We start from the raw sequence: 23,319 nt of genomic DNA, 5'->3' as shown, positions 1-23,319 counted from the left end.
AGTTAAAGCACCCATCTTAGGAAGATAACAGGCCTTCTCTGCTAAGCTGGGTAAGATCAACCAACTACCTACCTTCTTAGAACAAGTTACCTTAGCACTCAAGGAAGGTGAGGTCTTGAGTGCTAAGTGTACAGACAGGACCTGCAGCAGCTCAGCCAACGTATGAAAGTGTATCATCTTTCTCCTACTGAAAAGGAAAAAAGTACTTCCTAAAAAAACTTAAAAAATATTTTTATCGCTTCAACAAATGGAAAAATATAAAACACGAAATTTGAATTTACCATTCAATTCATAAAATCGAATACTTCTTCATAGAAACTATGAAGTAACTCCCCAAGGAAGTAGCATAAGTAGGTAGTTTCTGATTTATCTGGCCATGGATAATAGATATAATCGTAAGAAGGGTGAACATTAACATTTTCCTACCATAAAAACAAGGTTGGTGACATTTCAATATTAAAAATACTCCTGATATAAAGATAAAAGAAGCATTTCCCTCTGTAAAAAAGAATGATGGGAAGTTACTGTTTTGGACTTGGCTCCAGACAGACCAGGCCAAACCAAAATAAAATCATTCATGCTAAAACCATCAAATTGAAACTTTTCTCCCTGAAAACAAGACATTTCAACTTACTGTATTACATAATAAGGCAACTCAATTTTACTACAAAGTGCTATGAACCAGCCACGTTTTGTTTGTTTGTTTTGCTTTGCTTTGTTTGCTTGTGTTTTTCCTAGTATTCTGTTTTTGTGTGCACTTGCAAATCCCACTGTACTTTTGCCCAATGAGAGCTTTCTTTCTATTTTGTAGAATGGAAACTTAGATTCATGAATCACAAAAAACAATTTGAACTATAATTAAGTCTGCTTTAATTTTGTTATTGATATTCCTAAATCTGGCCAACTTTTACAGTGTGATCAAGGAATTATCAGATTAGAGAAATCTAAGAAGAAATACCAATTTGATGTCATGCTATTATATGTCATGCATATTAAAATTTAAAAAGTTTGAAAGTTGAAAAAATCCAAATAAAATGTACAGTTTAGTTTAAAAGCAAACAAACAAACAAAATCTTCATTCGGTATGCGGATGTCCTTTCTTGGCATCTTTAGCTTAGTTCCTATTCTACCTGGAGGCTCAACACAGGTCAAAACACACCTTTGGGAGACTGGATATATTGTTAGAAACTTCTTCCTTGTGTTGTTTGGAACTCTGTTTATTTCTTTCTTCTAGAATTACACATATTAAGACTAATTCCTCTTTTTCTTGAACATCCTGTATTCTGTCTCCTATTTTCTTTTTAAAGTTCAACACACCCAATTCTCTTTATCTTATACATCATGATTTTTTTATACAACTTTAAAAGTTCTCTAGTTTGTCAAATGGCTTTCTAAAAAAAAAAAAATCAATGCTCAAACTGAACTGTTAGCAGAATATATCAAACAACTTCTCTCTTTTTTTGGACATCATGCTCTGTGCCTAAAATTATTCTCCATTTTTTAGCAAGTAAATTGCACTGTTGATTATAAATGAATTCACAGCCAACAATTCTTTAGTCTTTTCCATATGGATACCTGAGAAGGAACTGTCAGAATGGGAGAAGAACAACTGCTAATATCACCCTGCTATTCTATATCCTCAACAATATACCAGACAACTGCAACTGTGACTACCTAGACTACTGTCTGAATGTTTGTGTTCCCCTCAAATTCATATACTGAAATCCTAATCCACTAAATGATGGAATTAGTAGGTGGGTCCTTTGGGAGATGATTAAGTTATGAAGTCAGAGTACTCCTAAACAGAGTTAAAACTTAAAAAAAAAAAAAAAAAAAAAGACCCTAGAGAGATATCTGGCTATTTCTTTTAACCCAGTCTACTGTTTTTTTTTTTTTTTTGTGAAAATACCATACAGAGGGGTTACAATTACATGGGCAAGGTAATGAGTACATTTCTTGTCAAGCATTGTTGCCTCCTCCTTTGTTTCCCCTTCATCGCTTCCCATCTCCCTACCCTCCCCCCAAAGTTGTAAAGTCATTTTTTGACATAACAACTTGTACATCTCATTGTTGCAATGGGTCCACCTGTATCCCTATTTAAATACTTTGCTTTTTTCCCTTCCCCTCCACAAAGTATGCCAACATCAAATGCAGTGAAAACAGGGGTTATACCATGGAGGAAGGACATACAAAGCAACAAAGAAATCATCTTATAAATATGTTAGAAACAATCGCAAGAAAGAAAAACCATTTGAGTCTTATCTTGGAGTTCATTTCACCTAACATCAACTTATCTGACCGTTTCTGCTTGTCTCAGACATATACTAGTTATTGCAAATAAGGGAAACCATGGGACCTATGTTTCTTTGGGCCTGGCTTACTTCACTTAATATAATTTTTTCCACGTCTTTCTATTTCCTAACAAATGGGGCAATGTCATTCTTTCTGATGGAGGCATAGAATTCCATTGTGTATATATACCACATTTTCTTGATCCATTCATTTACTGAGGGGATCTGGGTTGGTTCCATATCTTAGCTATGGTAAATAATGCTGTAATAAACATAGATGTGCTGGTAGCTTTAGTATTGTCTTTTTTGTGATCATTTGGGTAAATGCCCCAAAGTGGGATTGTTGGGTCAGAGGGGAGCTCTATGTAGAGTCTTTTGAGGAACCTCCACACTACTTTCCAAAGTGGTTGAACAAGTTTACACTCACACCAACAATGCAGTAGGGTTCCCTTCTGGCCACATCCCCTCCAGCATCTGTTGTTATTAGAGTTCTTGATTATAGCCATTCTAACTGGGGTGAGGTAGGATCTCAATGTTGTTTTGATTTGCATTTCTTTTATGGCTAGGGAGGTTAAGCATTTCTTCATGCGTCTATTGGCCATCCTTCTTTCCTCTTCAGAGACATTTCTCTGTAAATCTTTAGCCCATTAATTTATTGGGCAGTTGTTTCTTTGAGGATTTGTTGTTGGGGGATTTAATTTTTTGAGTTCCAGGTATATTTTAGATATGAGACCCTTGTCCATTATATGGCTAGTGAAGATCTTCTCCCAATCCACGGGCTTTCTATTGATCTTGCTAGCTATGTCCTTTGCCATGCAGAAGCTCTGCACCTTCATGCAATCCCATTTGTCCAACCTTTCTTTGATTTGTTGTGTTTCTGGGTCTCTTTTAAGAAAATTTCAGCCTGTGCTAAGGAGACCTAGGGTTTCTCCTATTCCATCCTGTAATGTTTTCAAAGTCTGCTTTGACTACGAGGTTTTTGATCTATTTGGAGTTGATTCTGGTGCCAGGTGATATATAAGGATCTAGCTTTATTTTTCTACAAGTGATTAACCAATTTTGCCAGCACCATTTACTAAAGAGGCTGTCTTTCTTCCATTCTATTTTTTTAGCTCACTTATCAAAGATTAAGATGGCTATAGGTCTGTGGGTTCATTTCTGGTTTTCAATACTATTCCATTGGTCCTGAGGTCTGTTCTTGTGCCAGTACCAAGCTGTTTTGAGTACTATGGCTTTGTAGTAGAGTTTGAAATTTGGTCTTAATATTCCTCCAGCACTATTCTTTCTGTTAAGGATCGTTTTTGCTATTCGGGGTCTTTTATTGTTCCATACGAATTTTTGGATTGTCTGGCAATTTCTGATATGAGTGGCGGGAAGAAAATGGCATTTGCTGATAGTAGACCCAGTGGACTAAGCTTTCCAGATACGACCAAACAATCCAATTCATCAAATAATTCCTTTCAACAAAGGGAATAACTAACAGAAAATATACAAAGTAGTTCCCAATCAATATCCAACTAATAAATCTAGAGTCTTGATAATCTAATCTCTTGTGGTTAAATATACAATCTATTGCCATGATTCTCAACCTTATGATCTCTTCCTCTCTCCTCACATAATCACACTGGCAAATGGTAGTGAGATGGACAGTAGGCCCCTCTGTAAAAGACAGCCTTTCTTCATCTAGTCATAAGCCTCCACCTAGAAAGCTACTAGGACATAAACACACATGCCCATCACCACCTGCCGGACACCCAAGCGTCAGACCTGAGTTTCTCAATAGTTCTTCCGTGACTGGAGTCACCTATTACACAAGGCCAACTCATTAATTACTTCCTCACATCTAGACATCATCAGTCTCTTTTCTGACCTTTCACCCTGAATATTCCCAATGCTTTTAGGTCTAAGAATGATTTTTTTTAAAGCAGGTACATGAAATAAATAAAACAACCCTATGTAGCACGGGCGCTAGAATGCTCCGATGCTCACAATAGGCAAAAGCTCGAGCATTTAAAGATACGTTAAATCCGTAGGGCTACATAAAGGGCTTGAACACACACTACACACACACACACACACACACACACACACACACACGTGCAAGGCAGCCTCCCCGCAATTGTCGCTTTGGGGACAGGGGGTTCCCAAGTTAGGATGGGATGCCAGGGACAAGAGAAGAGCGCCGCTCCCCGTGGACAGCTCCGGGCAGCGCCCCATTCCTCCTTCACCCCCCTCCCCCGTCCCCCACCCCGTCCCCGACCCCTCACCTCTCTTGTCCAGGAGCCACATGAAGGCGAAGCAGGGCAGGAAGCCGATGGGCCCCCACAGCACGAGCAGCGCGATGTCCCAGCTGGAGAAGCCATAGGCCTGGCGCGCCGAGTTCTGGATGGGGCCCCAGCTGTTCCAGACCAGGCCCTGCGCGAACGCCAGCAGCGAGAAGAGCAGAAGCACCAGCCAGCGCCGCCCGTACACCCGCCCGGGGCCCGGCCCCGCCGCGGGCAACGCCGCCGCCGCCGCCGCCGCCTCCCGGCCCCGCCGCGCGCCTCCCGGCGCAGGCCCCGGCCCGGGTCCCAGCAGCGGCTGCCGCTCCTCCTGGCTGCTCCAGCCCGAGCCCATGGCGACGCCGCCCGCCGGTACTGCCCTGCGCTCGCCGGTGGCTGCCGACCAGCCCGCCGCAGACGCGGCCGGAGGAGCCGGAGCCCGAGCCGCCCAGAGAGCTCTCCGCCTCTGGACCGCGCCTAGTGCGCCTGCGCCACCGAGCCGGCCTTCGAGAGGGAGTTGTGGGGCGGGGCGGGGCAGGGCGGGGCGGGGCGAGCGGGGCGGGGGTCGGAGCGGAGGAGTCTGGGGTCCGCCCTGCTCTGGGCGGGGTGGAGACAAGACCGCCGCCCGCGGGCTAGACCCGAGGTGTCCCAGTGGGGATCCGAAAGAAAGGAAGTAGCTGTGGAGTGGATGGCTGGGTCGGAGAGGGAGGCTCCCCTGGAGCCTGAAACCCGGGGCGTTGTGCAAGCCACCTGGGAGTGCTGGCGGAAGTGCCTGAGTTTACATCTCGTGCCCCACACGCAGCCCGCTGACCTCAGGTCACAGAACTCAAGGCTTGCTTCGGTGTGTGGCTTACTTTTATTTTTATTGGGGCTATAACTTCAAAGGTTACAGGAGCTCTAAGACGGAAATATAGGAGGGGTACGGGGGATTGCGTCGTGAAAACCATTTCAGGTCTGTGCACCGTGAGGTATTAGTTTTGTCAATTTATCTTTTTGTGTTTTCCATATCCAGTGATATGGCAATAAACTAGCCAATGTAGTTCACACAGACCTATGATATATAATACTATCTACATATCATGTATACGATACCATCTTTCTGCTCACTTTGTCTATCACTTAACCCGCAATCTATCGGACAATCTTAAGGTCAGAAGATGGAAGTGACCTCGGTCCGTTTCTGGTCGTGATTTCTGACCAGACACCCAGCCTAAACGACGGAGGCTGGTCGTCTTTTGTCCAGATCGTGTTTCGACGTAGGAATCCTGAAACCCGACAGCTGTCAGTGTCCTTGAAAAACCCAAGCCAAACAAGTTGGCTTGTTTGGAATGAGGAGTGAGTCACAGGAACGCCACCAAAGGACACTCGGATTTGTCTTCTCGGGTATCCCCAAAAGCCAGACGCTGGCTACCCGAGGCGCCCGAGCTGCCCCGGTATCCTAGGCTGATGAGAGGCCACAGACCCGGGAGCACCGCAGACCCAGGGCGTGGCCCGGATCCCCACAGAACAACAAACGCCAGTTCTAGCGGGTGGGAGGAAGGGCCAGAGGATGAAGCAAAATAGAAGTGAATCTAAGAAAAGACTGCAAGAAGGAGGATAAGGTCAGCGCCAGCCACAGCAGCGAAAACCAGACCACGTGCTTGGTGCCTTTCAACAACCCCAGACCAAAACAAACGTGCGTGGCCCCGCCCAGCAGCGTCACTGTGGGCGCTCGAGGGCGGTGTTTCCGGCGCAGGGGCGGGACGGGACTAGGAGGGAAAAAAGGACCGCGGATCTACTTCCGGTCGGCCGCTTCCAATTTACCTTCAGCTCCAACCGTCTGGCTGTAGCCATGGCAGCGTGCTCCGAGGCTTGCACTCACCCAGTCCTAGTAGCTGGAGCTTCAGGGGAGAGAGGTAAGGTGTCTTGCCGCCGTCAGAACCTAGATACGAACCCAGTGCATGCCTGTCCCTCTGGTGTGGCCAATGTAATAACCCGCGGGACCCCGACAATCAGCGGGGCCCAATAGTCAGTGTGGCCCCGTGGCCCGGCCTGCTGTAGGGGGTGGGGTTCCACAGAGCAGGCCTCGGGATAGAGCCTGGCTTGGAGAGGCTGACGTCACAGCCCCACGGGGCGCCGCCGGAGGGGCGGGGGGGGGGGGGCGGGGCAGGCCGCGGAGTTGTGGGGCTTCCCGCTGAAAGGGGCGTGGCCTGCTACTGGAGGGGTGGGGCGTCGAGCCCCACGTGGTGAGCTGCGGATTGGGATTGGAGAGGGGGCGGCTTGGGGGAGGAGCATGAATGGTGGTGGGGTTAGTGGGAGAGGGAGGCAGCCTATCTGGGTATATATAGACTGTGTGCTCCGGGGCGGGAGGGGGGGGAGAGGAGGGAGGGAGGGGCGGGTAGGAGAAAAACCGGGGTCCTGAGGGTAGGGTAGTCCAGAGGAGACAGGAGTCCTGAGGAGAGTAAGGGACTAACCGTTAGTGCAGAGTTAGTTACTGCGGAGAGGACAGCAGTATGAGTGGAGGGAGAGACGGCAGGAGGGGAAAGCTTGCTGGAGCAGGGCAGGCCTCGAGGGGCCATATGGGACCTCCTTCGGAGGTCATTGGGGCCTCCCCGAGAGGCCGTTTGGGGCTTCTCAAGGAAGCAGTTTGGGGCCTTCCTCTAGAGAGGCCTGTGGAGAGGCGCCTCCCGGAGCAGAGCAGAGCAGAGCAGGCCTGTGGAGAGTGGAGAGGCCTGCAGTGAAGGAGAAAGGGAAAAGCCTTCCTCCTTGGAGCTTTGGAGGTTTGCAGACTGACCAATAAAGGTTGGGGGGTCAGGACTGCCTCGTGGAGGTTTGGAGGCTTGGTGGTCGAAGCTGCTCTTGGTTCTGGGTATCTAGCCCAGGACAAGATAGTCTCAAGACCCCTTTCTGGTGTAAATAGTGTAAGTAAACTTCTGTTGTCCACTTTTCACTGCCTCGATGGATTGTCTCAGTCTTATTGTCACAGGGTCTTCTCATCATAGGGTTCTCTGACCTTGCATTAGGCCAGGAATAAAGTGACTTTCTAATGAATGAGGTTTCCTCCTCTTCTCCCCTCAGATTATGCCATGTAGGTTTTTGATCTTCCCTACAAAGTCCCGTATTCCCACATTTAGTGATAGGCTGTTGCACGTACAGGATGTTTTGAATGTGAGAGGATTCGATACAAAACATTGGAGCCCATCCTTAAGATAAATGGAAATCTAAGACTTTGGTGAGCAGGGATTTGTTTACTTTGGAAACCTAATGTAGCTTGAGTTGGGGGCCCATAAGCAGAGATTGCTGTTGCTTGGTCTCGGTGCCATGCATCTGATGCAGTTCTGAATCCTGCCACAGAGATCCGGAAACTTTGTGGAGTGTTTTGTTGTATTAGGCTACATTAATTAGACAAGGTGGGTGAGTGATTTTCTTGTTACATTTGCACACAGGTTTACAATGTGTTCCAATCAATCTCACCAGGAGCAGTCTAAAGATGGGTCACCTTGGGGAAAACAAATTCTTCCAAAAAAGCAATCGTTTGAGATGGGTGGGATGAGATAGTAACAAGTGACAAAAGTCTAATAGTGGTGCTCCGGGCTCTGGGAGACAGAGATCAGAAAAGCACCATATGGGTGTATTTGGAGATCAAGTAGTTTGCCTGGAAGGGGGCTGCCCCTTCCCAGTGACAGAAACACATGATAAACTCCTACTGTCTGGCTACTTTCTTTCTTTCTTTCTTTCTTTCTTTGCACCTACAACTGTCCTGCTGATCTTTGCTGGAAAAAGTCCTGACTAACCCTGGAGTATTCACTCAGTAAGAGCCTGACTTCCTTCTGTCAGCATCCTAACTTTTTAAATTGCCAATCCTCCCAACTTTTGTCTCCTTTCTTCCCTTTTCATAAAGCTGATGCCTTTCAAAGTAAGCCAACTTTGCATCCTGGTTTCAAGTCTCTCAGAAAAATAGGGCAAGGCATCACAAGTTGTGAAGAGGATGTGGACTTGAGAATAAAGAGAATTTGGAATAGTTACTGTAGGGTTAGGATAATTAGGATTCAGTGATGATGTGATTTGAGTGCAGGAAATGGAACTATGGAGGTGAGCATGAAACTCTGCAGCTGATCCCTTTCTTTAAAACTGTTTCTGAATATGCTTAATAACTCAATATGCAAGAGTAGAGAAAAACATTGATCCATCAGTGGACATTTTGGGTTGCTTCCATTGCTGAGCTCTTGACACACAGATGTACCTCTTTGAGCACCCACTGTTGATTTTTTTAATGGAAAGTAAGATGAAATAACCACTTTGTTTTGAATCATAGAAAATACAGGATGCTAAAATTAGAAGAGATTAGGTAGAGGGGCTGGGAAGATGGCTCAGTGTTAAAGCGCTTGCCTTGCATACCTGAGGTCCTGGGTTAGATTCCTCAGCACCACATAAGCAGAAAAAGCCGGAAGTGGCGCTCTGGCTCAAGTAGAAGAGAGCTAGCCTTCAGCTGAAGAGCTGAGGGACAGCGCCCAGGCCCAGAGTTCAGGCCCCATGACTGGCAAAAAAAAAAAAAAAAAAAAAAGAGATTAGGTAGAAATTTTGAATACACTTTAGGGTATTGGAAAGAACATTAGATAGACACCATTTTTTTTTCAAGTGTTACCTTCATTAAAAAACAACTGATTTCCTTAGTACCACCAAAAATACAGATTTACCTGTCTTTGTTTTACGTTTAAGACTAGTATTATTTTGAGTGTATAACTATTTATGAGCCAATTTTTGTTGTGTACCTAAGTTTTATTCAAGAACTCATACAAAATATTCCAGGTAAATGAATTTTAATCCTCATTGTCCTCCCCTTCTTTGTGCTGGTTGATCTGGAAGGAAGCAATTTATAACTCTTTGCTGTTAGCAATTACACATAGCCAACCATGTAGATTATTCTTTTGGTGAGATATTTCAAAGTCCTGGCTAACCACTCCTCTCAGTGATGACTTCCCCTCCAGCAACATTCCCAGCTTTTCTGTTCACCTTCAGTCTCTCTCATAGAAACAGCTCAAAATTGTCAGCAGCCATGCTTCCATCTTCTACAGGGTGGGTATAGTCCAAGGTGAGCTTCAGAACCTGCTTCTTTCTTTTTGCCCTCCTTCACCACAAGCCTTGTCATGGGTGCTGTGGCGGCAGGGGAGGCATTTTTTTTTTTTTTTTTTCATTAGACAATTGTGATTTTATTTTAAGATTTTTTTTTTCTGTACTGGGGCTTGAACTCAGCGCCTGGGTACTGTTTCTGAGCATTTTCACTCAAGGCTAGTATTCTATCACTTTGAGCCACAGCAGCACTAGGGGAGGCATTTTTTAAGAAGACATAGTTTCAGAGATAACTGAGTAAGAGCTACAAGTGAAAGTGGATAGCAAGAATTCCAAAGGCCTATGGACCCTTGGTAAATATTCAGCCTGAAAATAACTCATGTGCCTAGCCTCAGGATGAGGGTATTCATAGGACATCAAGCTTGGCAATAACAATTATGTCTCAACAGCCTTAACACTAAAAGTTGTGATTTCCTCAGTGGCAAAGGACCACCTTCTAGACCATTTATCATGTTACTTAAGCATTATGCTACTTTCAGAAGAATTTTCTAAGTTTGTACTGACATTTAAAATAATGGATGCAAGATGAAAAATTATATTTGGCATAAATTTTACTGTCAATCTTAATAATCTTAGATATGATTCCACCAGTCTTCTGACATCACCACATCATAGCTACTATCCCATGGTTTTAAAATTTTATACACACATATATATATGAATATAAACACAAAATAATTTTCACATTAACAAAACCCATATATTTGCATATACACATATGTATGTATATATAAGTATATATTTGGAGATACATTATCTTGCCTTGTCAGGACTTGGATCCTTTTACATATACTGTATTCCTGTGACAGTTCTTTGAATTATAATTCATACCATCTTCTAAAATATTTTCCTCCTCTTTTTATTTTATTTATATTTTTTGAGCTGGCACTGAGACTTGAACTTAGAGCCTGGACACTGTTCTAGAGCTTTTGTGCGCAAGGCAAGCACTCTACAACTTGAGCTATGCTCTACTTCTAGCTTTTTGCTGGTTAATTGGAGATAGGAGTCTCATGGATTTTACTGTCTGGGCTGGCTCTTTGAACAGCAATCCTCAGGTCTCTGCCTCTGCCACTGGTACCCAGTTCTTTCCTTTCCTTTTCTTTTCTTTTTTGTTATTTTTCTTGATAAAGTCTTTAGTTTTTGTCAGGGTAGGCTTTCCTACCTATGTTTCCTGTGTATCTGGGATGACTGGCACATGACCACTCCTACCCAGCTTCTTTGTTGAGATAGTGTCTCACCAACTTTTTACCCATGCCTTCAAACTGTATTCTTCCTGATATCTACTTCCTGATCCTAATATCCTAATAGCTGGGATTATAAGCATGAGCCACCCCTTACCCTTCCTAAAAGTCTTTAAATGCCCATAATTTTTCCATTAGTATTATATCTAATATGAAAGACAAATTAATTTGCATTTCCGGATCTTTGCCTTTGCTATATTCTATCAATTTTTTCTAGAAACTTGGTGAATGTTTCCTATTCTTGTCATTTATTCTAAATCTCAGATAAAAATCCAAGGTAGGTATTATTGGCTGAAGCCCGATTGCTGGCAAATTCAGAGAAATTTTGTTTTTACTTACCTTGTGTTTTGCATTAATTTTTTAAAAGTTTCTGAGAAATGGGGCAATTTGCTTTTTGATGTTACCCTGTCGCTAAAGAAAAATTATAACCAAGCTGTAACAAATAGTCTGAATTTGCTACATTTGAAGGGAGAAAGACTGAGGTGCAAGACCTGGATTAGTAATCTTTTTACAGCAATTTCTAAATCATCTAGTTAGAAATTGCTGCTTGCTGCAATCTTGAACCTAAACATACATATCCTTTAAAAATTATTGAAATTACATCAGAATTTTTATATCTCTTTGCAGATATTCCGGGCATGTAATGACTGGGTGCATCCCTAGGCTATTTAATCAAGTCTAACCTTGCATTCTTCTTTTAGGGCAATTGTAAGACTTAAACTTGCTAATTTAATGGCCCAGTTCATTGTTGATTAAACTATCAGAAACCAAATTAGTTTTATCTCCCAACCAGCTGATTGTTTTATTTCACTGATGGGCTTGAAATTCTGTAAGATATGCTAATTTCCTGTTATGGAGAATATCCTACTGCTTGCTTTTACGCACACTTTATAGCACTTTTCATTTATTTAGCAAATGTTTGGCACTTAATGTGTATGGTTATTAGACATAAGGTGCATTCTCAGCAAATTTTAGTTTGGAGGTTTTCTGTTAAATAATCTCTCCGATGTGTGGGATTTTTAGATCAGGTCATTAAATACCTCTTTAAATTTGGGCATTTTGCTGGGGAAAAAATTAACTTCCATGAAACTGATCTGTTAAACAGTACTCACACTGAACATAGGTGGCTCACAACTGTAATCCTAGTTACTGAGGAGGCTAAGATTTAGATCAGGATCCAAAGCCAGTCTGCCAAGAAAGTCTATAAGACTCTCATCTTCAATTAACCACCAAGAAGCTGGAAGTGGAGCTGTGCTTCAAGTGATAGAGTGGCAACCTTGAGCAAAGAAAAGCCAAGGGACAGCACCCAGACCCTGAGTTTAGGCCTAGTATCAGCACAAAATGATAAGGAAAAATAAGAACAAAAAACTTCCTGTGTTATTAATGTATGGATATGTATTTGTAAAAAGTGTAGCTAGATGCCTAAATATGAGAACTGTCTAGAGAATGCCCAAAGCTGTGTGATCTAAGATAAGTAGAATAAATACATCTCTACCCTATTTTAACTAGCCAACTTAGAAAATGCTTCTGTTGTCGTCTGCTCTTTAAATTTCTAGAAGCAAAATGTACTTTTAGGTGACTACGGTTGCTTTTCAAAATGCTCTTGCTTGGAGAAGGTGAGGTGAATCTCTAGTTACAAATAATAATGGAGTTTAGTGCCATGAAGATGTACATCTTTTGCGTTCTTCAGGAAACCCTTGCAGTTTCTTGGGCTTTTCTTTTATTTCCCCAAATGGCTACTTTCTAAGGCAAAATGGCTGACTCAACAACTTCTAGGTAGGTATCTCTGTCCACTCCTGTCTGCAAAGGAATCTCAGAAATATAATTTTCAGCCATTCTTCTCTGAGTTCTGCTGGTGAGGAAGAAGAGGCTAGCTATTGAGTAGGCAGACCACTACCAGTAATTCCTGTAGATGTAACAGGCCCCCTCATTCCCTCAACTTTGTCTCTCTCCAAAGCACACATAGATTATTATCTCTGTTAAGATTTCCTGACCCTAGTTATCTTTTCAGGTCATACTCTTTACAGAATTTTCAACCCTCAATTATCTACAGTTTAAATTCCTAGAAATAGGATTGTATGGTAGGAAGAAGAGTGGTCTTGGGATCTGGAGACCTGATGTCTAGTTCTAGTTCATCTGACCTCAGAGCTTCCACTTTATCCTGTGGATAATGGAAATAAAATATTTTGTCAGTATTTTATAAGCTTCTTAAAGGAAAAGATGAACACAGTGAATAGATGGTATTGGTATGATGATCATGTTCGAAATTAATTTTCAACCTCTTAAACAGAACAAGCTGTTGCACTTGACTTATGTTATATCAAGTTACAGTCTGGAAACATCTAGTTTTGTTTTGATTATCTAATACCCACCCACATCTCTGGTTGAAATAGTCTTTGATATTATTCTCTTTGTATTTCTTCATCTTGTCATTCCTGCCTTCCTCACTGACAGCCTGTTTTTATTTACGATCTTATTATTCCACTTCTTGCATAGCTTTTGCAGTAACACTCAATCAATTTCAGTCCCTACTCTCTCTTCTCATCGCACACCTGCACACTTTTCTACAATAGCTATCATTTTTGCTTTTAGGAGATATAATGTGCCGTGAGATTGTTATGTTATTATTTAGTAAGTATCTTCATACTTTGGGGCATTAGATTGTTTACATTTTTAGTTGTTATAATGTGTGGTAGTAGACATTTTGTATCTACTTGTATACTATATGTATAGTATATATGCATGTTTATAATATGAGTTGCTGGAATAATGGATGGGTTTTTGAGACTTTGCTTCATTTTCTTGGGGATAATTCCAATTTATGTGTCATGAACAACAGAATATGAATATATCTCCTCTCCTTCTTGGCTTCTGCATCCTCTTGCCTTCCATCCTTCCTTCCCAGTGCTGGGACTGGGAAGTAAGCCCAGGTCCTTGATCATGCTAGGCTGTAGCATGATCTCTATAGCAAAGCTACACTAACAACTCTATCAAAGCTTTACATAGCACCACAAGGAATTAAAATATGCCCTATTGACATTGATTATTGAGGTTAAAGGCACTTGGAAAACAGGAATGCCAGAAGAATTTTGATTTCCTTTTTCTTCAAAAAGCAGGAGATAAAACTGGCAAAGTTACTTTCCTGTAGCAGGAGAAAGGAAGTTACTCTTCTAACTGGGCTGTCAAGGCATAAACCTTGTTAACTAACTATTAACTTCTGGTCGTTTTTCTTTCATTTCTTGTTCTAGCCCAGACCTCTTTGTCATGCCATGTTTTCACAGTTTATAGTTCTGTCTGACCTGGTGTGTAAGTGTTTTGCTGTCACTGCTTCTGTTATTTTTAATTTTTTCTTATGAGGACTCTTAGGAACTTGTAAACGTTACTAAATGAAATCTGTATGCCTTTCTCTTGCTATCCTGTCTTAGGTGAGTTTTAATCAGTCTCACACACCTATTAAAAATATGAAAAATATGGCTTATCCATTTTCATACACATAGAATCCAGGCACTCCATGTCCAGGAAGGTTTGTGTATTGCAATCAAGGTAAGCTTTTACTGAACATTGGTTAAGACATTGTATATTAATACAGCTGGCTGAGGATCCTTTTGCATTTTGTAGCTAGCAATACTAAAAGTGAACAACTCCCTCCATGCTGGATGCCAGAGGCTTATGGGCTGGGTTTTCAAACCCAGAAGCTTTATGATAGCCTAGAATCAGAGAACTGTGATTCCTTGTCCTCAGAGTGAGAGACTTATTGGTCTGAACTTCCAAAGGCAAAATCTTATTGCTCTAGGCCTTGAGAACTAGAGGCTTATGTCTATAGGTTTCAAAGCCTGAGACTTAGGCTCAGGTTAGAGGCTAAGTGGTCTGTGATCTGAGTGCTAGCCTAGCACCTAGCAGTGTGTTCCAGTGCCAAGATTCTGGATCTTTAGCTCTCTGCAACTCCTTCAGAATGGTATTTCTTCCATAGAGTAGCATTTCCTCTATTCAAGAAATATTTTATCCCAAATTCATCTTTTCAGTTTTAAAGAATTTATCCACACTTAGACATTTAACATTTAATATGAAAGAAATCACTTAAGGATTAATGGTTCTTCTAAAAAAAAGAATTCATAGTTCTTTTGGAGGCCAAATATTTCTATACACAATAAGCAATGTGTGTAAATGAAGTGTAGTTACTGAAAGAATTGCCAAACAGAAGCAATTTTAACTATTTTTCTTCAGACTATACAGAATAAATTCTTATCTATTGTATTTTTCTCCCTAGGTAAACATGTCAAACCTTTTACACCAGAGAAAGCAAAAGAAATTATAATGTCTTTACAGCAACCTGCAGTTTTCTTTAATATGGCTTCTGATTGGCCAGCACGACATTGGACTGCCAACCACATTTCAGAGCTCCTTCCTAGCAAGCAAATACGATTTAGAATGGGACTAAAAAGCAGAGACACAGGTAGGGCTATAACTCATCATCACCGTGTCTGTTGACTCCACTCCCTCTTCCCAGTGGGAATTTCTGATTTCTGGGAACGTTTTTTGTCTTCAATCTTCTTTTTAACCATTCACTCTATAAATAGATAGATTTTTTTTTTCTGTTCCTGTAGCTTGAACTCTGGACCTTGAGCTGTCCCTGAGCTGCTTTTGCTCAAAGCTAGTGCTCTACCACTTGAGCCACAGCTCCACTTCCAGCTTTTTCTGTGATTAATTGGAGATAAGAGTTTCATGGACTTTCCAGCCTAGGCTGGCTTTGAACTGAGAACCTCACATCTCAGCCTCCTGAATAGCTAGGATTACAGGTGTGGGCCACAAGCACCCCACTTAGGAAAATTTTATTGGAAACTCTTGGAAAGTAGTTTGGCATAATGTAGCTTATTTTTTTTTAAGACAAAGCAATTGAGTTTAAATTCCCACATAAAATGAAAATGTATTTGTTCATGTATTGAATTATGCATGTTGCCAGACATATTGTACGTCAGCGAACATGGAAGACATGTAATAAATATTTATTAACATGCCATTATTTATATTACCATCTGACTAAAAAAATGAACGCTATAATACTGTTGTTATAATATTAATATACAATCTAATAATGAACAATACACTGTAATAGTTTTTTTTTTTTTGGCCAGTCCTGGGGCTTGAACTCAGGGTCTGGGCACTGTCCCTGAGCCTCTCTGTGCTCAAGGCTAGCGCTCTACCACTTGAGCCACATTCCCAGACCTTTAATATTTTATTTTTTTATTATTGTTATAAAGGTGATGCACAGAGGAGTTACAGTTAACCTAAACCACTTAAAGAGTACATTTTTTGCCAGTCCTGAAGCATGACCTCTGGGGGCCTGGATGCGGTCCCTGAGCTCCTTTTGCTCAAGGCTGGCAAGAGTACATCTCTTTTTGGACAATGTCACCCCTTCCCTACCTTGACATCTGTAGAGTATGTTCTTTTATTTGTGGCTTCAGACTATTGATAGTGCTTGGTTTTAATTGTAATTTTTGTCCTTTGCTTTACTGGCTGCCTGTATTGTGTTTAAAAAATATGGAACATATGTAATGATGTTTGTTTATGAGTATATGGTGTTAAGGACCAAATCCTACTTATACAAGTTAAGCAAGCACTCTATTACCAACCTAAATCCCCAGACCCCTCTCTCTCCCTCTCCTTCTGTCCTTTTACTTGCCCTCTCTTCTTCCTTCCTTTCCTCCCTTCCTCTTTCGGTCCTCTCACTCATCTCTTCCTCTCTCCCTTGCTCCCTCTCCCTTGTACTAGGTCGCCCAGACTGGGCAATTATTTTAGCAATCCTCTTACTTTGACCTCCAGCATTGTTGGGGCTATGAGTACATATTACTACTTGGTTTTGTTTGTTTATTTTGTTTTTTAATTCTCAAGCAGATTGATTTTGCCTGCTCCCTTTTCTTCATAGAAGTTTTCGAACATTTCCATTTTTCCCTCTATTTCTACTTAAAACAATTGTCTTTAACAGTTAACTCTAGAATTCAGTTATTGTAAAGGAAAGAAATGGTGTTAAAATACAAAGAAGTCCATAATAGTTGTCTAGCATCCAATTTGTATTTTAATATGGGTGAGAATTTCAGTATTTAAGCCTCACAGTGAAGTGGCTTTGAAATCTATTAATAGCTCAAGAGGAACTAGAAAGTTCCCCCGTGTCCCATCTATAGCTCCATGTTCTTCTCATGTTTTTAGTGCCTAGAACCCTCTTAGACTTCTGTGACAGAGACAGAAGTGTTATTTATACAGGTATCTCATTTTAATCACAGCAATGAACTGTTGATGGTATCTTAAAGTTAAAGACCAGACTAACAGCAATACCATAAAATCAGGTTGTACTTTTTCCTTCCTGGTTCTATTGAAAAAGATCTGTCACTCATTGAAGCAGCCTGTTAGATATAAACTTGAAGAGAAACAGGAATTGTATCTCTTTCACATCCTGGCTAGACTGCAGATTTACTACCACTACTAGCAGCTAAAATGGGTTGAAACCTGTTGTCTCAGGCCTATTAACTGTTCACCTGAATCCATTCTGTTAATCTGCTTACCACTTAGAATGGTACTATTCTTAGAATGGTACTGTTATTATTCTGTGCTATAGATGGGGCATAGTAATTTGACATTTTCAAGTTAATATCTGAGCATAAAAGAAAATGAAATGAACCTCTGCAGTTGTAAGAAACTAATCTGTGTTTTCAGTAAAGATAACTTGGTCTTTAAAAAATTCCTGTCAAGCCAGAAGTAGAGCTGTGACTCAAGTGGTAGAATGCTAGCCTTGAGCAAAAGGAGCTCAGGGACAGCACCCAGGCCCAGAGTTCAAACCCCAGAACTGGGCAAAAAAATTACATCAAATTCCTACAACATAAAATTCAGCCTATTAGGGGCTGGGAAGATGGCTCAGTGGTAGATCTCTTGCCTTGCATGCCTGAGGCCCTGGGTTCAATTCCTCAGCACCACATAAGCAAAAAGAAAAAAGCCGGAAGTGGCGCTGTGGCTCAAGTGGTAGAGCTGAAGAGCTGAGGGACAGCGCCCAGGCCCAGAGATCAGGCCCCATGACCGGACCCCCTTCCCCCCCCCAAAATTCAACCTATTAGTCATTTTAAAACATTCAGTTCAGGGCTGTTAATATTTAGTGTGTAACTATTACTGCTGTTGAATTTCAAACAGTTTATATCGTGTTCAGATGGCCACTACCTTTAAGTAGCTGATTTCCATTCTGCCTTACCTAGCACTAGGTAATACACATTGAGGACATATCGTTTAAACAGAGTCAGGGAACATCTGCCCTTTTGTCACTGGGTTCTTTCATCTAGCTTGTTTTCAAGGTTCATCCACATAGTAGTCCAAGTGAGACTGGGACTTCTTGGAGACATCCATAAAATCTGAAATTCTTTGAAGCCTGGATTTTCTGAGCACCAACATGATTATTACTAGTAGAAAGCTGCACATCTGACCTAATGTGATAGGTCATTGTCAAAATGCAGGTGCACTAAAAACATTGGATAGTGTTACCTTTAGTCTGTGTGTGTGTATGTATTTGTGTGTGTGTAAGATATATATATATATATATATATATATGTATAAATGAGTTTCATATTTAGAATTTGGTTCCAATTGCTAAGATAGCTCATTACACGTATACTAATATTCTAAAATTCAGAAAAATTAGAATCACATTTGGGTCTCAAGCATTTGAGATAAAGGACACTCAATCTGTATGTGTCAGTGCTTCATTTTTCTTCATTGTCAAATATTCTATTGTATGAACATACACATTTTATCCATCTCATTAATTCTATTATCACTGATTAATCCTTTTTTAAACCTTTTTTAGCTTTAGAAATTACTTTTATTATATTCCTGTGTTCTTGCCCATTCATGTATTAGTTTCTAGGTCACATATTAAGCTATGACATTAGTAACACAATTTAAGAACACTATTTTAGGCGGGGCTCTGGTGGCTCATGCCTGTAAATCCTAGCTACTGAGGAGGCTGAGATCTGAAGATCACAGTTCAAAGCCAGCCCGGGCAGGAAAGTCCATGAGACTTATCTCCAATTAACCACCAGAAAACCAGAAGTGGTGCTATGGTCCAAGCAGTAGAGTGCTCATCTTGAGCTGAAGAGCGCAGGAATAGTGCTCAAGCCCAGAGTTCAAGCTCCATGACTGACAGAAAAAAACAAAACAAAAAAAAAACAACAAAGCAGTGGTGTATATTTTAATACTTAAAAGTATAGTTCATTCTACCTGGTTTCTTATTGTATATATTTATATTCTTAGTTGACATGGAGTGATAGATAGATAGATAGATAGATAGATAGATAGATAGATAGATAGATAGATAGATAGATAGATGTATTTATGTGGCATGTGGTAATTCACTTCATGTATATATCATGTCCAAATCAAGTTATCTTCCACCTCAAATATCGATTATTTCTTTGTGGGGAGAGAAAATTTTCAACATCATTTCTTTGGGCTCCTCTGAAACACACAGTACATTGTAGTCATCTAGTCACCTTACTGAGTCATCAAATACCAGAAATTATTCTCCTACCTATAGCTTAGTTTACATTGACTAGTTTTTCTCCATCTCTCTGACCCCTAGAAAAACACTATTCTACTCTCAGCTTATATTACTCGTCTTTCTTAGATTATCATTTAATTTCATTAATGTAAATGAACTTTGAAATGCTGATGGGATTTAAAATGAAAATTCATTAAGCTCTGAAAATTAATTTGAAAAAAAAATCACACTTTTCCTGGTGGACAAAAAAATATTTTCAGGACTTTTTTTTTTTTTTTCAAATGAGAGCTCAAACTGAGCTCAGTTTGCACCATACTGCCAAATCCTGAACTTAGTTGTGCTTCTTACCTAACACTTGGCAGTAAGTAGGATGACAGTCCCAGATGCTAAAGCAACTTCAACAGTAAATAAAAGAACAATAATGATAAAGTTAGACAGGAGTAATTCCAGTACATAAAGTTAAACTAAGAGAAACAAATGTACTACCCAGAGAAAAACTGTCACTATAATGAAGTCAGACAGCACTTTTGTGTTCCTTCATCTGGGAAGCAGTGAAATGATTCTATCATTATGTAAATCAAAAGGTCAGTCATTTCCATTCATTGTATCATTTTAATTTCTCCTGACAGTAGCAGTTCTCATGTGCAATTTTTACATTTCAGATTTTCATTTTTAATATTCAGATCTTGCTGTGACAGAAAATGAAGTCCTCTAATAAGTCCAGGATCTGGGGGAGGGGGGCGGGGGTTCTGTGCAGACTTGTTTGTAAAAGTGACCTCTCCTGGAAAGTCCTGTTATATGTATCTACCCCAAGGGAAGTGTGGCTTCAGTTAAAGGATCTTGTATTTAGTTGGGTAAGTTGGATTGAATTCTGTAGTAATGAATTTACAAGACAATATAAATTTCTCTTTCTTTCTTTCTTTCTTTCTCTCTCTCTTTCTCTCTTTCTCTTTCTCTTTTTCTTTCCTCCTTCTCCCCTCTCCTCCCCTCCCTTCCCCTCTCCCCTTTTCTCCCCTCCCCTCCCATCCCCTCCCCTCTCTCCTCTCCTCTTTTTCTTGTATGTGTATGTTGATCCTAGGGCTTGAATTCAGGTCCTAGGTACTGCCTCAAATCTTTTTTGCTCCCAGGCTAGTGCCCTACCACTGGGGCCACAGCCACTTCTGCCCTTTTGGTGGTTAATTGGAGATAAGAATCTCACAGACTTTCTTGCTCAGGCTGGCTTCCAACTGAGACCCTCAGCTCTTAGCCTCTAGAGTAGCAAGGATTATAGGCATGAACCACTGGCTCCCAGAAACAATGTAATTTCTTTAGTTTTACAGTAGAAGTTACTAAAATAATGAGAAATGATTCCTGTTTATCATTTATTATGAAGTTTTCTTCTCATTTTCATTTTTGCTAATAAAAATATAACTATGTACTCTTATGCTATTATAGTGAAATATTGATGATGTCAGTGATATTAAATCTTAAATGTTTTGATAGTTTGCTACATGCCAGGCACTTTTTTAAGTGCTTCTCAAAAGTTTATAAAAAATTTAAATAGTTACTGTGTATGTAGATTTTTATCTTCTAGATCATTGTACTTATGAACTTTTCATGCTTTGCAAATGTGGTAAGTTGATGAAGTAGATGGATTTGAATGATTCTTTGGTACTCTTCCTTCTCTCTGTGGTGTTAGGAAAAATAAGGGAAGGGAAAAGAATGATTCTGTAATTATAAATGGTTCAAGAAGGAAGAGAAAAAAATAGAAAAGCTGTTGAAAGGAAGAAGGATTGTCATACCATTCTTCTAATTCAGTTGAGTTTGAAAGGTTGCAAGTAAATGTACGACAAGTACTGACAATGGTATCTACTACTAATAGTATTTGCTAAGTGTCAGAACTGATATTTTCCTGAAAGGATTTCATGCTTTGCAAAGATTATAATCTGATTTCTTAAATACTAACTCCTTTGTGTTCATTTACAATATTCTGCTATTTGCAGATTAAATTAATTTTGTTGCTCTCACATCAATCTAAGACTCCATAGCAGTAAACCACCAGGAACAGATAATGGGCTTCCCTCTCAAAGCTTTCCTGCTCTGCTCCCACATACAACACAGAAGTTTATATCTAATTATACAGTGCCTCAAGTTGTATTGTTGTAGCCAAATGCTTTATCTTTGAAATACACTTTTGTCTCCCTTTTGAAACAGGATCTTGCTATGTAGCCCAAAGTAGCCTTTAACTCATGATCCACTTGTCCCAGCCTTTGATTGCTGGGAATATAGGCATGTATAACCATATCTAGCCTTGTTTAAATACATTCTAAATTCAAAAATACACTCTTTTCTTTTCTGTTCCTACAAGCATGGTGTTAATTATAAATTACATACTTAAAGATCCTAAGTTAGAATCTTCCTAGTACCTTTCTTCACTGCCTTTTCTCTCATACTCAGTGAGCATAAGATCCATCTACATTTCAACATCATTGAGGACCCCAGTGAGTTTTGGGTGGTGTGATTTGTCATTAGTAACACTAACTATATTGGAACAAAATGGAGAGCTTTTAAAACCTAAAAATATAAGTGCATGCCCTACCAGCTGTCAGTGCAAGGATATCATATACTTCATGGAGTCTGGAAAACACAGCACAATCATAAGAGAGTAAGAGTGAAAAAGACAATTAATGTCTTAGCATTATAGGGAAGCAGTTCTAACCTCACCCTTATGGGTCTTGGAGAATTAATCATCTCAGTTCTTCTACTGGATCACTAAATCAGGCCATAATAAGGCTTGTTTTTAAATCTTGCCACCCTTTATTTTGGGAACGGGTGGCTCTGGAGTTCAGGATGGCCTGGAACTTGCTATACAACCTAGACTGGCTTCAAATCACCATCCTCCTTGCCTCTGCCCCATGAGTACTGGAATTACAGATATACACCATACAGATATACTCAGCTGGGAATAAAAGAGTAAACTATGTTTTTCACTTTTATGCTGTACTGTGAATGGTTAAATGGTTCTAATTATATAACAAGTACAAATTAATTTTTAGTTACTATTAATATAATAGTTTGGTTTTTTGGTGAAGTGGGTTGAAATTAACTTTGGTGGGTTCACAAGTTTGTGGTAGCACACATCTGTAATCCAGCTGTGTGGAAGGTAGAGATGAGAGGATTGTGCCATTCTCAAGAAAGCTTGAGACCCTATCTGAAAAATGAGTAAAAGGAAAAGGACTGAGGTGTGGCTTAAATGGTAGAGTGTTCCCAAACTAGTGCTAGGTGTAGCTGCAAACTGCTGTACCACCCACCCATACACACAAAGAGGAAATTACCTTTATTTAAAAAGTACCAATAGTATTTGAAACTGTTCATTATACATTTAAAGTTATGTTCTCTTACGTTGTAGTTCCTCAGTTTGAAACTGCATGTAGTTACGTGGAGGCTACACTTGAAGAGTTTTTGACCTGGAATGCTGACCAACCTCGTATTTCTGGACCATTTAGAGATTATGATCATTCCAAATTCTGGGCTTATGCTGACTATAAATATTTAATTAGTCTATTTGAAGACAGGGCAGATGTTTTTCAGGTAAGTAATGAAGTCCTTTCCATCTTAGTGAGAACTGGCTCACAAGAAAAGATGGTAAATCCACATCTTCCTGGTATCTTATTCTTTCACTGCTACTTTCTGTCATAAGTAGTCAGTGTGTTTTGGGGATTTCGCCCAGTGGAGTAGAAGGGTCTGCCTCAGAGACATATGACATTTGGCTCACATAGATGAGCAGCTATGTCAGTTTTCTTACTCATCTTTCCTCACATCCTTCCGTTGCCTTTGAAATGTACTATAAACAGGTGGTATATAAACCTTACTTCCTCCTAATCTACACAGAAGTTCCTGCT

The 23,319-nt window shown here is 40.5% G+C and overlaps 2 protein-coding genes and 1 pseudogene across 4 annotated transcripts in view; 1 reads left to right on the top strand and 2 right to left on the bottom strand.

The window, feature by feature from the left end:
* Window positions 1–23,319, bottom strand: part of Parp14 (poly(ADP-ribose) polymerase family member 14) — a 133,107-nt gene that overhangs the window by 51,234 nt on the left and 58,554 nt on the right. The gene's annotated exons all lie outside the window — the stretch shown is intronic.
* Window positions 6,142–23,319, top strand: part of LOC122097186 (HSPB1-associated protein 1-like) — a 33,463-nt gene continuing 16,285 nt past the window's right edge. The window contains exons 1-4 of one of the 3 annotated variants that reach the window (XM_042667700.1): window positions 6,142–6,153; window positions 11,375–11,384; window positions 15,170–15,355; window positions 22,827–23,008. In XM_042667700.1, the coding sequence (XP_042523634.1) occupies window positions 15,217–15,355; window positions 22,827–23,008 (321 nt within the window). In that variant the 5' untranslated portion in view covers window positions 6,142–6,153; window positions 11,375–11,384; window positions 15,170–15,216. Of the gene's footprint in view, window positions 6,154–6,317; window positions 6,448–11,374; window positions 11,385–15,169; window positions 15,356–22,826; window positions 23,009–23,319 lie in introns of those variants that run through there. The other 2 variants (XM_042667691.1, XM_042667708.1) reach the window with 2 other exon arrangements.
* LOC122097928 lies at window positions 9,352–13,327 on the bottom strand (annotated as a pseudogene).

This window comes from Dipodomys spectabilis, unplaced genomic scaffold (genome assembly GCF_019054845.1).
Source record: "Dipodomys spectabilis isolate Male_0828 unplaced genomic scaffold, ASM1905484v1 ptg000017l, whole genome shotgun sequence".
Taxonomy (NCBI): domain Eukaryota; kingdom Metazoa; phylum Chordata; class Mammalia; order Rodentia; family Heteromyidae; genus Dipodomys; species Dipodomys spectabilis.
The sequence above is the reverse complement of the archived record's forward strand: the minus strand, read 5'-3'. Positions and strand labels throughout refer to the sequence as shown.